The 14,707-nt window shown below is 38.2% G+C and overlaps 1 protein-coding gene across 1 annotated transcript in view; it reads left to right on the top strand.

Moving 5' to 3' along the window:
* The first annotated feature begins 964 nt into the window (after positions 1-964).
* The window catches only part of PAXBP1 (PAX3 and PAX7 binding protein 1), a 34,694-nt gene continuing 20,951 nt past the window's right edge, over positions 965-14,707 (top strand). Inside the window, exons 1-7 of the mRNA XM_012780887.2 lie at positions 965-2,449; positions 3,879-4,007; positions 8,768-8,944; positions 10,364-10,585; positions 11,530-11,633; positions 12,726-12,943; positions 13,481-13,670. Of these exons, the coding sequence (XP_012636341.1) occupies positions 2,110-2,449; positions 3,879-4,007; positions 8,768-8,944; positions 10,364-10,585; positions 11,530-11,633; positions 12,726-12,943; positions 13,481-13,670 (1,380 nt within the window). The 5' untranslated portion in view covers positions 965-2,109. The remainder of the gene's footprint in view (positions 2,450-3,878; positions 4,008-8,767; positions 8,945-10,363; positions 10,586-11,529; positions 11,634-12,725; positions 12,944-13,480; positions 13,671-14,707) is intronic.

Genomic DNA, 14,707 nt, shown 5'->3' on the forward strand with positions numbered 1-14,707 from the left:
ATTAAATGATGCATAACTGTATTTTGGCTCACTTAAAAATGACAGGTGCTCTTCTCTCTATCCATACACAGTCACTTTTACAGTGGGAGATCTTTTTGAAGTTTCAGGCCAACATATTAACATATTTTGCTTCTGGACTTTACCTTTGCTACCTCTACCCTTGTCATTTTACTGCAAATCTGTCTCTTGGCTCAGGTGTCTGAAGGCTGACCAGGCGCAATTTGAATCTTCTGTGATTAGAAATGGGAGTCCAATTTCACCAATGAAACATTCTGCTGGAATCAGAACTTAAACCAATGCTGAACAGACAGAATATAAGAACTGAGAGTAATGTACTCACATTACTGAATGGAAGCCAGATGTTATTATTTTTTTTTTATTAACTGGAAGAAAATGCTACACAGGATGCTTTTAGCTCCAAAACTCAGTCCTGGGTGGACTGATCTCAAATTCAATCAAAGAAAATAAGAGAAAAGAGGCAAATGTGTATGAGATAGAAATTCTTGGAGGGCTTGGGATCTTCTGCTTCGCCTTGGAATTTAAATCTCACTGAAATTTTGACAATTTCACTGGGCAAACAGGTATGCTAATGTTTGCTCGTAGGAGTACAAATTGCACAACTTCTATAAAGAGCAATTTAGAATCAGCAAAATCACAAATGCATACATATTGGGTTCCAGCAATTCAATTCTAGTTCATCCTACAGATGTCACAATTTTCCAAAGCTTTTTATTGTAGCACTGCATATTATAGTTAAGTCTGGAAATTAGCTAAATATCCATTTTTATAGGGCTGGTTAAATAAATTATGGTAAATTTCAACAATGGATCACTACTCAGCTGGGTAAAAAAAAATGTACATATGTGGACCTATGTCTAATTTATGTTAGGCTACAAATGCACTGTTTACACATTTACCCGCCATCTATTTAAAAAGGAGAATTCGTTAAAATATGCATATTTATTTACTTTTATGGTCATAGAATATCTCTGGAGGATCATGAGAAACTGTTAACATTGCCGCCGAGGAGGTGAACTGGAAAACTTTTGATGTTGGGTGGACTTTTTTCACAATACTGAATATCTTTTAAATTTTGAAACACGAAAATAAATTCACATATATACGTAAGCACCGGAAGGAAAAACTCCAAGTTTGGTGATGAAAACGGGAACGCACGTTGAATTCAGCCTGGGAGGCAATCACACCATAAGGTCTTGCCAGTTAAGACTGTCCCTTTCTGACGGAAGACTGAAAACTGTCACAACCATTCCCATACCAAGTCAATTTTCCTTCCGTTTGTTTCTGAAATTCAATATGCTTCGCAAAGTACTTAGTCATAGACTTGCTAACAAACTTGGCATTCTTTTGAAGACATTAAAACACTTTTGCTTTCCTTGTAAGGGGGGGGCCGTGCCGGGGCAGGGGCATTACGCCAGATAACACTTTATCATAACTGAAATTCAATGTCTTTGAAAGAGCTCTGTAGCTATAAAGCTGTAGAAATAGGAAGTATTGGTCAATAGAGTTACTAATAATTATTAGTAATAATTAATAATGATTTGTATTACTAATCACACCTCAAGTCACGGATTTGACAGGCAAATATTCCACCCGTAGACCACACTTTCCCTCCCCAAACCCGGTTTCTCCTTCTGGCTCCTCCCTCCTCCTCCTCTATTTGTCCAGTCGAGCGCTTGGAGGGATCTTTCCTCTCGTGACCACTCCGCGTAAGTGCGGAAGACGCACCGCAGCAGCACCGACCGGGGAACGACAGAGACCTCTCTTTCTTTTCATCTCTATGATCCTCTTTGTGACCAGTCGAACGACACCGGAGTTCCGTGCCAGTAGTCCTCCACGCCCATAGAGGACGCTGCAAAGAGTAGACGTTCTCGCGAGAGGCGTGGGCCGATCTCCCTCTCTTTTTCTCTCTCCAAGCATCGAGAGCGCGTGGGAGCGCAAGCGCATGCGTACTCGCTGGTGCGCCGTAGGGAGAGGGAAGGCACAACCTGGCTAGCGCTCTGGAAAGCGCGCGTGCGCCGTAGCAAGCTCGGCGCTGCCGGGGCCGCCGTGTGGGAGAGCTGGTGTGCGACAGCGGTGCGGGCCGTCGGGATGTTCCGAAAGGCCCGGCGAGTGAACGTGCGCAAGCGGAACGATTCCGAGGAAGAGGAGCGGGAGCGCGAAGAGGAGCAGGAGCCGCCGCCGTTGTTGCCGCCGGGCACTGGCGAAGAGCAGGGCCCCGGCGGCGGCGACAGGGCCCCCGGGGGGGAGGCGCTGCTGGGCCCGGGGTTGCCGCCGCCTTCAGCGCTGACCCCAGGTCTTGGGGCTGAGGCAGGGGGCGGCTTCCCCGGCGGCGCGGAGCCGGGCAACGGGCTGAAGCCGCGCAAGAGGCCTCGCGAGAACAAAGAGGTGCCCCGGGCCAGCCTGCTCAGCTTCCAGGACGAGGAGGAAGGTAACCACTGCATTTCTGGCACCCCTAGACCTCCGCATCCCTACTCCAGACCCCCACCCCAAGTCCTCGCATTCCCTGGACGCCCAGCCCCCGAGCCCCGGAACGGAGCCCCTTGCCAACCGACTGGCTGCGAATCTTTCCCCGCCTCCGGCCTTCTGCTCCGGCAGAGGACGCGTTCCCGCGCTGCCACCAGCCTTTTCTTAACAACCGCCGCCTCCTCATCGTCTTCCTGTGCACTTTCTACTCCGAGGGGCCAGAGCTCAAATCAGTCATTCTGAATTTTCTAAGTGGAAATTTAGTGTTCCTTATTCTGCCTCTTTCCTGCCGGGTGTGTTTCAGAGAGAACTTGATTTGGGTCCCCTAACTGCTCTGAGCCCTCTGCAGGTCACTGTGCCCACGCCTCTTGGATGCTCTGTCCAGGCATCCTTGACCGGGAAGGCCGGGTTTGTAAAAAGGGGTGCTAGGCCTGGGAACAGAAGTCTGGAGTTGCAGCTTTGATTCCTAGTGACCTTGGGCCAGTCCCTTGCAATCGCCGAGCCTCATTTTCGCTGTAAAAGTAAATAGTCGAGGCAGATGTCCGGCTTTCGCATTGGGTTACAGTGAAAAGAGATGGTGTAATAGGAAAGCAAAGCAATTTCTCCAATTCCTGTGAGAGGCCAGGCTGCAGTGGATTTAGATTTCTGATCTTAAATGAGCTTTACATCTTTTTACTTCCCGAACAGTTGAGTGTGTAACACAATTAATTCTGTGTTATGACAAAAGAAATTAAGGGGTTTGGAAATCTTACTTCCACCTTGATTCGAGATGTTTCCAGCAAGGTAGGCAGTTTGTATTTGGCCTTTCTGTTATTTTTTTTTTTTAGTTTGAAAGGAGTACAGGCAGACTTTTGTTTTTGAGAAGTATGGGCTATTTTTGTAAAGTGTTTTGCGCTTGGGTTTTTACATTTTCAAATCAAAGAGGATGAATATATCACTAAAACTTATTTTTGAAAAGTAATTTGCTCTCAGTTTAGTTTTGAAATAACTGTCAGCTTGCGGTGGATGTAGAGTTACTAAGACTTGACAGCACCTCTTGATTGTAGGTATTTTTAGATTCCTTAGTAATTTGGTGATTTGATTTTTCAGAAACATTCTGAATGACTTTTTTTTCTCCTAAAGTAGATGGTTTTAAAGAAAGCAGTAAGAAATGGAAAATTCTGTGAAGTGACATTTACTTTTTTAAAAAGTCTCAAAATCTTATTGCTGCAGATTAATTTATTAAGTTGACTTTAGTTTTTGAGAGTCTGTGGCATATGTGAAATGATTTCAAATTATGTGATGATTTCAGTACATGAGTACATAGTTAGAAGAATTTATCTCAGTGGCCCATAAGATCATGTGAAAAAGGGAAAATTATTTCTGAAAATGGTTCATTTAATTTCTTTTTCAAGAAAATGAAGAAGTTTTCAAAGTGAAGAAATCAAGTTATAGCAAAAAGATAGTAAAATTGCTCAAGAAAGAATATAAAGAAGATCTTGAAAAATCGAAGATTAAGACAGAACTCAATTCATCAGCTGACAGTAAGTATCAGAGTAATAGGATTCTTTTGCAATACAAAATGAAAGCTCTTTGTTGTGTGTCTTCTGAACTCATTCTGGTGACCCTGTCTTTGTCAAGGGCCCACATTGATTAGCAATGCAGCTGTTATTACGTTGTAACCCAACTGCTTTTTTAAGTGCATTTTTGAAAAGACAGAACTGTTGCTGCTGCTGGAATGTTTCTTCTGCAACAACTAAATCCTCCTCTCTCAGTTTTCCCTCTAGGGTACAGACTGTTGTTGAACATAGTCTGTACATTTCACCCTAAGATACAAAGTTATTTCTGTTTGAAGGAGTGTTGTATGAATTCCTGTACTTGTAGTTTATAGAGACAGGTTTTCATTTCTTTAGTGATATTTTCACAGAATTTAATTCTTATAGAACTTTTAAGAATGCTGTAAGTTTAATATTGAGAATACCACCACTCAGCAGCTCTATCTAATACATGGATGAAGGCTCTTCAGTATGAGGTAGTTGTATTGTACAGATATCTCTTATGTCTCTCAAAACCTAAGTTTAAAAACTTTTAAGCAGTTATTTTGTCTTTAGGAGAGTGGATCCATTATAATATTCTCTCATCTGAGTTATTCTCATGGAAATGACTTAGGGAAGTCTTTTTATTTTATGACATTAAAGATAAAATTATTATTTTCTGTTAGCTTCTTAGAGGTTCAATGTGAAAAGTATGGCAATATATCTCAAATTTACAGTCTAGTTGTGGAGACAACACATAAATGTGTAATAGGATTCAGTGTTTGGCAAAATGTCAAATGAGTGGTCTAAAGGATAAGTATGCTTTTTTTTCGGAGGAGGGAGGACTGCTTTATAGAAAAATTGGGACTTGAAGCTGCATCTTTGATAATTAAAATTCTAAAAGATACAAGAGGGAAAGTATAGAGGTATGATCAAGGATTAAAAAGACTTTAAGCTGTTTTGGAAAAGAGCAAGTACACCTGACAGGTCAAAGTAGATGATTTGTGAAAGAAATAGTTAGAGGTTTAATGTGAAAGACACGCTGTTGACAGATTGTGAAGGATGTTCAGTATTCAGTAAGGGATTTAGAGTTGCTGTGTTTAGTGGCTTGCCAAGATGGTGACCTGATAAATGCCTTTTGAAACTTTAACCTGGTATTAACATGCAGCATGGGTTGGCATGAGGAAAGATTGGAGGCCTAAAGCAGTTTAAATTCGAGGGCCAGCTTTGATCCATTAATAGCAGGTTTTAAAAGGTCTCAGTTGAGCAAGACAGAGGCTTTTCCTGACTCAGTGGGAAATTCTGTATGGGTTGAAAATGTTTGCTGTTGATGTGGGGGAAGAAATGGTAAGAAAGGATTATTTGAGAAACAGTCCAAGGGAAGAATTGATTGGCTTGATATATGCTTTTGCTATTGGATTTAAAAGAAATAGTCAAATTTGAGCTTTTGTGCCAGGGTCTTGTAATTTGTTTTCTGCTGTTATAACAGAATACCACAGACTGGGTAATTTATAAATAATAGAAGTTTATTTGGGTCACAGTTCTGGAGGCTGAGAAGTCCAAGAGCATGGTGCAGGCATTTGGTGAATGCCTTTGTGCTGGGTCATAGCATGGTGGGAGGGCAAGTGAGCATGTGAAACAGGATATCCTGCCAAATTCATCCTTTTCTCAGGAGCCCACTCTGGTGATAATGGCATTAATCCTTGATGAGAGCAGAGCCCTCATGGCCTAACCACACCCTTTAAAGGCTTCACCTGTTAACACTGTTACAATAACAATTAAATTTCAACATGAGTTTTGGAGGGGACACTCAAACCATAGTGCAGATGACTGAGATTAATTATATATTATGTACAGAAATAAGAAAGATGGGTGTGAAGAAGAATATTTTAGCAGAACTGAAACTTCCTCATTTTTCCTAGAACTTTGAGAACCATCTATACATGATGAAATAGTATAAGAAAGTTCAGGAAAAGTGAAAAATGAGAAAGACCTATTGGCATGGTGGCCATTTACTATTAAGTTTAGAAATTGAAGCAAGTGTGAGGGTTATGACACCATCCTCTGTGACCTCTTCCAACCTTCCACCCTTATATAATTCTGATATTCCACTCACTAGATAACCAAATTTATGTCCTCACCAAAGGTGGAGCCTCTGTTTGTATTATAGGTTGTCATTATTACTGAAATGTCTTTTGTTAATCAAATCACAATCCTTTCTACCCGCAACCCTCCTTAGCTAGGCAGAGATGAATTACCTTCAAACAAGAGCAATATTGACTTGAAAACCCATCTTTATGATATTTCTAAGGTAATGAGTTCACTCATTATTGTGAATTTGAGTGGACATAGCCAGTGAACAGTTAGAGATTTAGGTATGGTGTTTTTTGAGGGGATAATAAAGAGTGAATGGAATTGATGAGAGAGCAGTATAAAGGAAAATTACTGAGATCCAAAGACTTATACTTTGTAATAAGCTTATATAGAGAGAAGTTACAAAAGATACCAAAGATACAATAGAATCAAAAAGGCCAAAGAAGAGAAGGGAGGAAGGTTTCAAGAAGATGATGGCCAATTGTGTGTTGTGTGAACATACATAGTACATGAGTCTACTGCTGTATCACCCTGAATGCACCTGATCTCATCTGAAATAGTACAAGAAAGGTCAGGGAAAATGAGGACCAAGGAATGGTTATCTGCAGGGTTGCTAGGCTTTTCTCTGGAGCAGACATCTGATGGGAGGGAATGGTCCACGGATGGCCAGGCTCTGTGCCCACAGGGCTGTTTGGAAGAAGGAATACATTTTGCTAAATTGCTTGACAATACCACATATGTGCATTAGGTGTGAAATCTAAGGCCATTTGCTAGGGGTGAGGCATGAAAGTTGGTGAGGAAGTGGAAGGTAGCAGGTCCAAACTGCTGCTTTGGGAAGTTTGGCAGAAAGAAGTAGAGGACAGTAGCTGAGGACAGTAGCTAGAGGGACCTATGGCATCAAGTAGAAGTTCTTTTTTGATGAAGAGAAGCCTTTGTCTCTTTGGAAACAGAAAAGAAGGAGGAGAGAAAGAGCCTGACCAGGTTTAAGGTGAAGTGGATAGCTATAGAACAAGTGTCTTGAAATAGTAGTAAAGGAAATTGAAGGCAGAAGGGAAGGCTTGAAAACGGTGGTTTAGCATCTCTATAGAGATATCTGGAAGGATAACATGGCCATTTACAAACACTCACCTATCACCTTGCTTTGGCCTTGTATTTGCTCAATCACAAATACTTATGAACTTAATGAAACACTGACTCTTTAAAAATCTGCAGCAGTCATTCATTATTTGAGCATATCTGATATAGTAGACCTTTTGCAGTTATATTTTCAGCCTACTAAAAAGCCACTGATTTAGTGTGGGTTTAGAACTGAAGGAAATAGGTAGTATTTCACCTCATTTAATCATACATCTGATAAAGTAAGTTTGAAAATCTCATAACTTTAGAATGCACATAAGAAAGAAGTCTGTGGCTAACATAAGATGGTAAATGAAAAAAGCCTAAAACAGAATGACCTAAATCTTGATAAAGTTAAAAAGAGGAAGGGATATTGTCTCTGGGACTGTTATTTAAGGGAGTAGAATATGGTTTGAGAAGATGGGAGAACTTTAGAAGCAGTTTTTGGGAAGGGAACATGCTAAGGAAACAACAGAAGAGTAAAGAAAGAGTAAGTAAATATCTTAAGTATAAGATATTTAGAATAAACTCTTGCTTCACTCTTTAATTATATTTACTTTGCTTATTGTGAGCATTACCAGGTTCAGTGCTTTGAGGGGAAACACTTTGATTTTCTTTTTTTTTTTTTTTTTTTTTTTTTGAGACAGAGTCTCGCTTTGTTGTCCAGGCTAGAGTGAGTGCCGTGGCGTCAGCCTAGCTCACAGCAACCTCAAACTCCTGGGCTCAAGTGATCCTTCTGCCTCAGCCTCCCGAGTAGCTGGGACTACAGGCATGCGCCACCATGCCCGGCTAATTTTTTTATATATATATATCAGTTGGCCAATTAATTTCTTTCTATTTATAGTAGAGACGGGGTCTCGCTCTTGCTCAGGCTGGTTTTGAACTCCTGACCTTGAGCAATCCGCCCGCCTCGGCCTCCCAAGAGCTAGGATTACAGGCGTGAGCCACAGCGCCCGGCCCACTTTGATTTTCTTGATTTTGTCTTGGATGGAGGCCGTAATAGGACTTACTTAGTTGTAAGTTATATAAACCAAGAACAGTTTATCATAAATATGTAGTGGTGCCTCCTGGACCCCAGTAACAGGAAAGCACTCTTGAAACGGGCCTCAGGATTGTACTAGAACTGAGAATTAGAGAGCTCTCTTCTCTGTTGAGATGGCAGAATGTGGCCACTGCACAGTTCCCTTGCTAGAAATAATGCTTAAAGGAGGTCTGCGCTGTGGAAGTTTAGAGGAAGAAACAATTGATTTTGATAAGTTACTAAAATTTTGATAAAATTAACTGAGGTAGGATTGAACAGGGGGCTTCAAATACATGCTTGTGTCCTCTATATTGTTTTTACCTAATGTCTGTTTCATATTGCTATTATAGACCTAATGTCTGTTGCATATCACAGACCTAATGTCTGTTTCAGAATGCTATTTCATATTCATCAGTGTTTTAAGTTTTTTATAAACAGTTAAAATAATTCAAGCTTTAGTGGATTGAGCCCATAATTGAATAAAAAGTGCCTCTTTAATTTATAAATTTTATTTTTATTGATCTTTGCAAAAATTTAGATGAACAACCTTTGGACAAAACAGGACATGTTAAGGATACAAGTCAAGAAGATGGTGTTATCATCAGTGAACATGGTGAAGATGAAATGGATATGGAAAGTGAAAAGGAGGAAGAAAAGCCAAAGGCTGGTGGAGCTTTTTCAAATGCTTTATCTTCTTTGAATGTTCTCCGTCCAGGTATATACTTGCAAGTATTTATCACAACTGAACTAAGCCCTCAAGAATGGGCCATCTTTAAAGATGAATATTAAGGAAGGAGTTAGCTAAATGGTATTTCTTACACTGACATTTCTGTTTGAAGCCAGGGTATTTCCATTTGCAAATGTAGAAAATGGGAGAACTAGAAGTTATCCAACTTTCCCAAGTTTATTCATAATTTTTTTATTAAAGTAAATGGGTCTTCAAGTAAATGGGTAAGTAGTCCAAATTCTTTTTTATGTATCTCAAATTAAGACTTTAACTTTTTTGAGAACTGCTACTAAAAGCAAAACTAATGGTTGTTAGTTTTATGTCCATATTTTTCTTCCTTTTTAGTTTTTTATTGGAAATATTTTACAAATCTATCCACTGGCTAATCCGTTTTTGAATAAGTAAGTGTTTAGCAGCCAAATTTAGATTATGAAGAGGTACCATTTCACTCATAAAATTTTAATATTTGTAAAACTTAAAAATGCCTGCAAGGCTGAGAAAGTTGTGCTAAATTTTATACATATCTCACTAGCAGCAGTCTAATTGCTACAGTCCTTATTGGAAGCTATTTGGCAATATGAATCAATAGACTTCAAAAAGTTCTTACCCTTGACCCTGTCTTTCCATTTCTAGAAATTTATCACAAGGAAATAATGTTTTTATTGCAACATTATTTGCAATGAGCAAAATTTAGGAAAAATGTCTGGCAGGAGGGGAAAGGCTTAGTAAATTATAGTACATTTACTTGATGGGATATTATGTAGCTATTAAAGTAACAATTAGGCAAGTAGCAAGGCATTAATTTTTACTATAGTCAAAAGGTCAATTAATTTGATTGCACAGTAGATTATGCTGTAACTGTTCAGGAAATATTGTTAAGACACTAAAAATTAAATTTATGTGGAACAATAACATGGAGAAAAGCTTATCATGGTTTAATATGAAGAATAATTAAGTATAAAATTATATATACAGGTGAATTAAAACAATGTCTGCAAGAGAAATGTGCTATAAATCAAATAGTGCATTTAGTGTCTTGAGATTGTGGGTATCATTTTTGTTATTTTTATTTGTTTTCCAGTTTAGTAATATGGTTTCATTACTTTTATTTCTTAAAAATGAAAAACAAATTATAGTTAAAATAAAACTGCTTTGATAAGTTTCCATTTTCCCCCACCCCACTCTTTCTCGTATATATTGCCATTGTATATTTTTAGTTCCCTTAGTGAGTTTTAGCTTCCATTTAAACTGAATTAAAAATAAATCAATTGGACTGCACACACAGTTGGGGAAGGAGATGCCAGCAGCTGTGACCAGGCTATCTTGGATTATTTTACCCTTCCTATTTTCAAGAAATAGAAACTTCATATTTACAACTGACATATTTTTTAATTCGTTTGTTTTCAGGAGAAATTCCAGATGCGGCTTTTATTCATGCTGCGAGAAAAAAGCGTCAGATGGCACGGGAATTGGGAGATTTCACTCCTCATGATAATGAGCCTGGTAAAGGCCGCCTTGTTAGAGAAGATGAGAACGATGCCAGCGATGATGAAGATGATGATGAGAAACGCCGTATAGTTTTTTCTGTGAAAGAAAAGTCACAAAGACAAAAAATCGCTGAGGAAATAGGTAATGTGATTGATTTGAATAGTAAGCCCATTGGACCATTGCATTACTGTTAAATGTGATTTGATATTATAGTCAAAAAGTATTTATACTTAATATATATTTTTTCTTATATATCCCATTATGTTAGAGTACTGTTCTTGCTTTAGTACAAGTATCTTACTGGAATTTTTTGAAAACTGTAGCATGATTGTGATAGCTAATAACATTTATTGAGCACTTCTTGTGTGGCTAGTATTGTGCTAAGCACTTTACATGCATAAATTTACATAATTCAATATTATTAGGCGGCATTAGATTTTTTTTTTTTTTTTTTCCTCTTTTCGAGACAGAGTCTCGCTTTGTTGCCCAGGCTAGAGTGAGTGCCATGGCATCAGCCTAGCTCACAGCAACCTCAAACTCCTGCCTCAAACTCCTGGGCTCAAGCAATCCTACTGCCTCAGCCTCCCGAGTAGCTGGGACTACAGGCATGTGCCACCATGCCCGGCTAAATTTTTTCTGTATATATTAGTTGGCCAATTAATTTCTTTCTATTTATAGTAGAGACGGGGTCTCACTCTTGCTCAGGTTGGTTTCGAACTCCTGAACTCAAACGTTCCGCCCGGCTCGGCCTCCCAGAGAGCTAGGATTACAGGCGTGAGCCACCACGCCCGGCCCGGCATTAGATTTTATTCTTCCCTTTGAGTTGATGTCAGGCTTACAGAGATTAAGAAACCTAGCTAACATTTTAACCATTACATTAATACTACCTTTTTAGCTTCAAGGGATGCTGTGTTTAGACAGACAAAGTCAGGAGTATCAATTAGAAGAGATCATAATAGACATTTTAGTAAGATTGAGTAAATAACAATAATTTTGCTCAATTCTTGTGAAATGTCAGGATAGCATTTCTTCCCTCTCTGTTTTTTTGAGTGTTATTTACTTTCATTTGTTGCTCATGGCCCCAGGCATTGAGGGGAGTGATGACGATGCTTTAGTAACTGGAGAACAAGATGAAGAGCTAAGCCGATGGGAACAGGAGCAGATAAGAAAAGGAATTAATATCCCTCAGGTGAGAACTAAAGAATTCAACTTCAAAAATTAAAAAGTAAATTGAAAAGCCTTTTTGTTTTTTTTTCTTATAATTAAAAACATATTCTATATTGATTCTTCATCATTCAAGTAACATAATCAAGAAAATCACATGAAATTATGTATTCATAGGCTTTTGTTCTTTTTTTTTCTGTATCAGAGAACTCTATATATTCATAGGCTTTTAGAAGAAACTGTATTATATTTTGCCTTTTGCAGTTTCCAGTTTCTTACATCAGTGTTTCTCAAAGTGGTCAAAGTGGTCCTTCAACCAGGAGTATCACTGTCACCTGGGAGTGTATTAGAAATGCAAAAGTGCTTGCCCCTGCCTCAGACCAACAGAGTTGGTAGCGGGGTGGGCCCCAGCAATCTGTGTTTAACGAGCCTTCTAGTTGATTTTGTTGTACACTAAAGTTTGAGAACCACTGCTTTAGATAGACTTTCTCTTTCCTGTATAGCTTATTTTCTTAGAGATAAGATAGATTAGAATTAGAATCAAGATGGATTTCTAATAATGCGGAAACTTACTGAGATAGGTGAAAAATATCTTCCCAGGTAGTTATAATAATTTGTTTTATAGAATTAAGTAATACAGTGGGGAAAATTACATAAATGAGTATTTTGAGGCAGAATTTGCATGCATTTGGGTGGTGGTAAGAAAATAGTATAATAAGGAAAGTCTTAGAATGGATGTCAGGAGTCTTAGATTGTGATCTCTGGCTGCCTATTTATTCCGTGACCATGAGCAAGAGATTTATCTGATTCCATTGATAAGAAGTGGCCTTGAATTATTTTTAATGCCCCTTCCGACTCTAAACTTCTTTGATAGTCCATTTTTCTGGAAATTATTTTTAAATAAATACAGTGATTCCATCAAGAGATAGGACATCCATCCAATGCTACTCTTACCTGATTTTGAAGAATACTGCAATTATTTATTTTAATTACATACTGTTTGGGAAATGGGTGTAATTTTTGCTTTTAGGTGGTTTTTGTTTTTAAATCCTCAAAGCATATTATTCTTTTCAAAGTTTTAGCTTCTAATTTTCATATATATCAATTTCTTTTCTAGGTTCAAGCAAGTCAGCCCGCTGAAGTGAATATGTACTACCAGAACACTTACCAGACAATGCCTTATGGTTCATCCTATGGCATTCCTTATAGTTATACGGCCTATGGATCATCAGATGCCAAATCTCAAAAAACAGATAATACAGTCCCTTTCAAAACTCCCAGTAATGAGATGACTCCCGTTACTATTGATTTGGTAAAGAAACAGCTTAAAGACAGGTAGGGCAGATCAACTTCTTAAAGACCTGTCCTCTAGCTTTCTGTTCCCTCAGGCAACTTGTAGTCTGGGGTAGCAGATGCAGAACATCAGCAAAGAAGATTCACTGGCCCATCTTCAAAAGCTAACCAGAAGATGACTTCATACTTTGTTCTGCTACCTTCTTGGAATACTTCCGTGGAAGCCTCGAAAAATTATAAAAAAATGCTACTCCATGATCTTGTTGAAGACAGTTCTGAGTTTGTACCTCTTGGACTCTGAAAAAGTGTAGCCAAGCTATGGGGGGAAAAGCAAAACAATGAGATTTTGGTTAGCACCCAAATAACTTTATACGAAGTCTATGAACAGTTTTTTTTTTTTTGTTTTTTTTTTTGTTTTTTTTTTTGAGGAAAAAAAGCAGTACACGTGAAAAGATGCCATTCCAAGTATTTTTATGTTCTAATAGTGGAACTAAATGCATTATTATAATATTGCAAGAGTCCTGACAGCATAGACTTTTGGATGTAAATGTGTTATATTTATCCTTTTGTGTTCTTAAGGTTGGACTCCATGAAAGAATTGCACAAAACAAATCGACAGCAGCACGAGAAACATCTGCAAAGCCGAGTGGACTCTACCAGGGCTATTGAAAGATTAGAAGGGTCTTCTGGGGGTATTGGTGAACGGTATAAATTTTTGCAAGAAATGCGAGGGTATGTCCAAGACTTGCTTGAGTGTTTCAGTGAAAAGGTAAGAATGTAAAAATATTAATCTTTTTGAATAAGGCAAAATTAAGGAGGTCTAGATGGCTTTGTGTAGAACATTCTGTAATTATCAGGAAATATCCACAGAATTCAACTTTAGAAGTAAAGAAACTCATGCTTCATTTTCTTCACTTCATTGGTGGCTTGATCTCTTGGGGGCATGATAGTGCCTTTGTTGAAAACAGGAAAAAAGATAATACCTCAAAGCACATTTAAATAAGGCCTTGGCAAGTCTTATCTCAATGTAATGCTAGATTATTAGCCTGCGCTAAATTATTAGACTATAAGGGACTCATTCTGATGGAATTTTCTTTTTTGTGGTTTAGGTGTAGACTTATTTTTAAACTGTTTCTACAAGTTATTCTAAATATAAATAAAGGTGCAAAATTTTATTAGTTTTTTTTTTACTCTAGATGGTTGCCATTGCTGCTAGTAGTTTTCATCTTAAGTAAGCCTATGCTTTATTCATTTCAGAAACCATTCATTGGACATAATTTTTTTTAAGGTCTCATTTCTTCCAGGTTCATTTTTTTCAGTATGATAGTCAGTTGGCACAATTTTTTGCATTCTGTTACACCATTTATTGTTTGCATTTTTAAAAACTAGGTGCACACAGCTAATTTCTCAAGTGACCTCCTAATTGATTTTTCTTTAAGATAATGGTATTGTTTGAGGTTGGTTTATAACCAACATTAGTGGACTTTGTAGCCTTATCTTTAAAAAAAAAATTTTAGATCATGGGTCTTTATATATGTCTCTGAACTTTGGATTGGAAGGAACATTTCCCCTTATTATGGCTGTGCAGATTAGCATAGAATTTAGAAGCATATAGTGTGGTTAAATGAATATTTTAACTTTTTTGTTTTAAATCTCTTTTGTTTACTTCAATACTCTAAAACCAAAGATTGGCAAAAGAACATTGCCAGACTGTGTCTTGCTGATGGGTCTTAATGGTTCCAGTGAATCTGTGTTCAGATCCAGCATGAGATAGCATTCGCCCTGTCCTCTCTGTAGGATTTATCA

This window comes from Microcebus murinus, chromosome 1 (assembly GCF_040939455.1).
Source record: "Microcebus murinus isolate Inina chromosome 1, M.murinus_Inina_mat1.0, whole genome shotgun sequence".
In the NCBI taxonomy this organism is placed as follows: Eukaryota; Metazoa; Chordata; class Mammalia; order Primates; family Cheirogaleidae; genus Microcebus; species Microcebus murinus.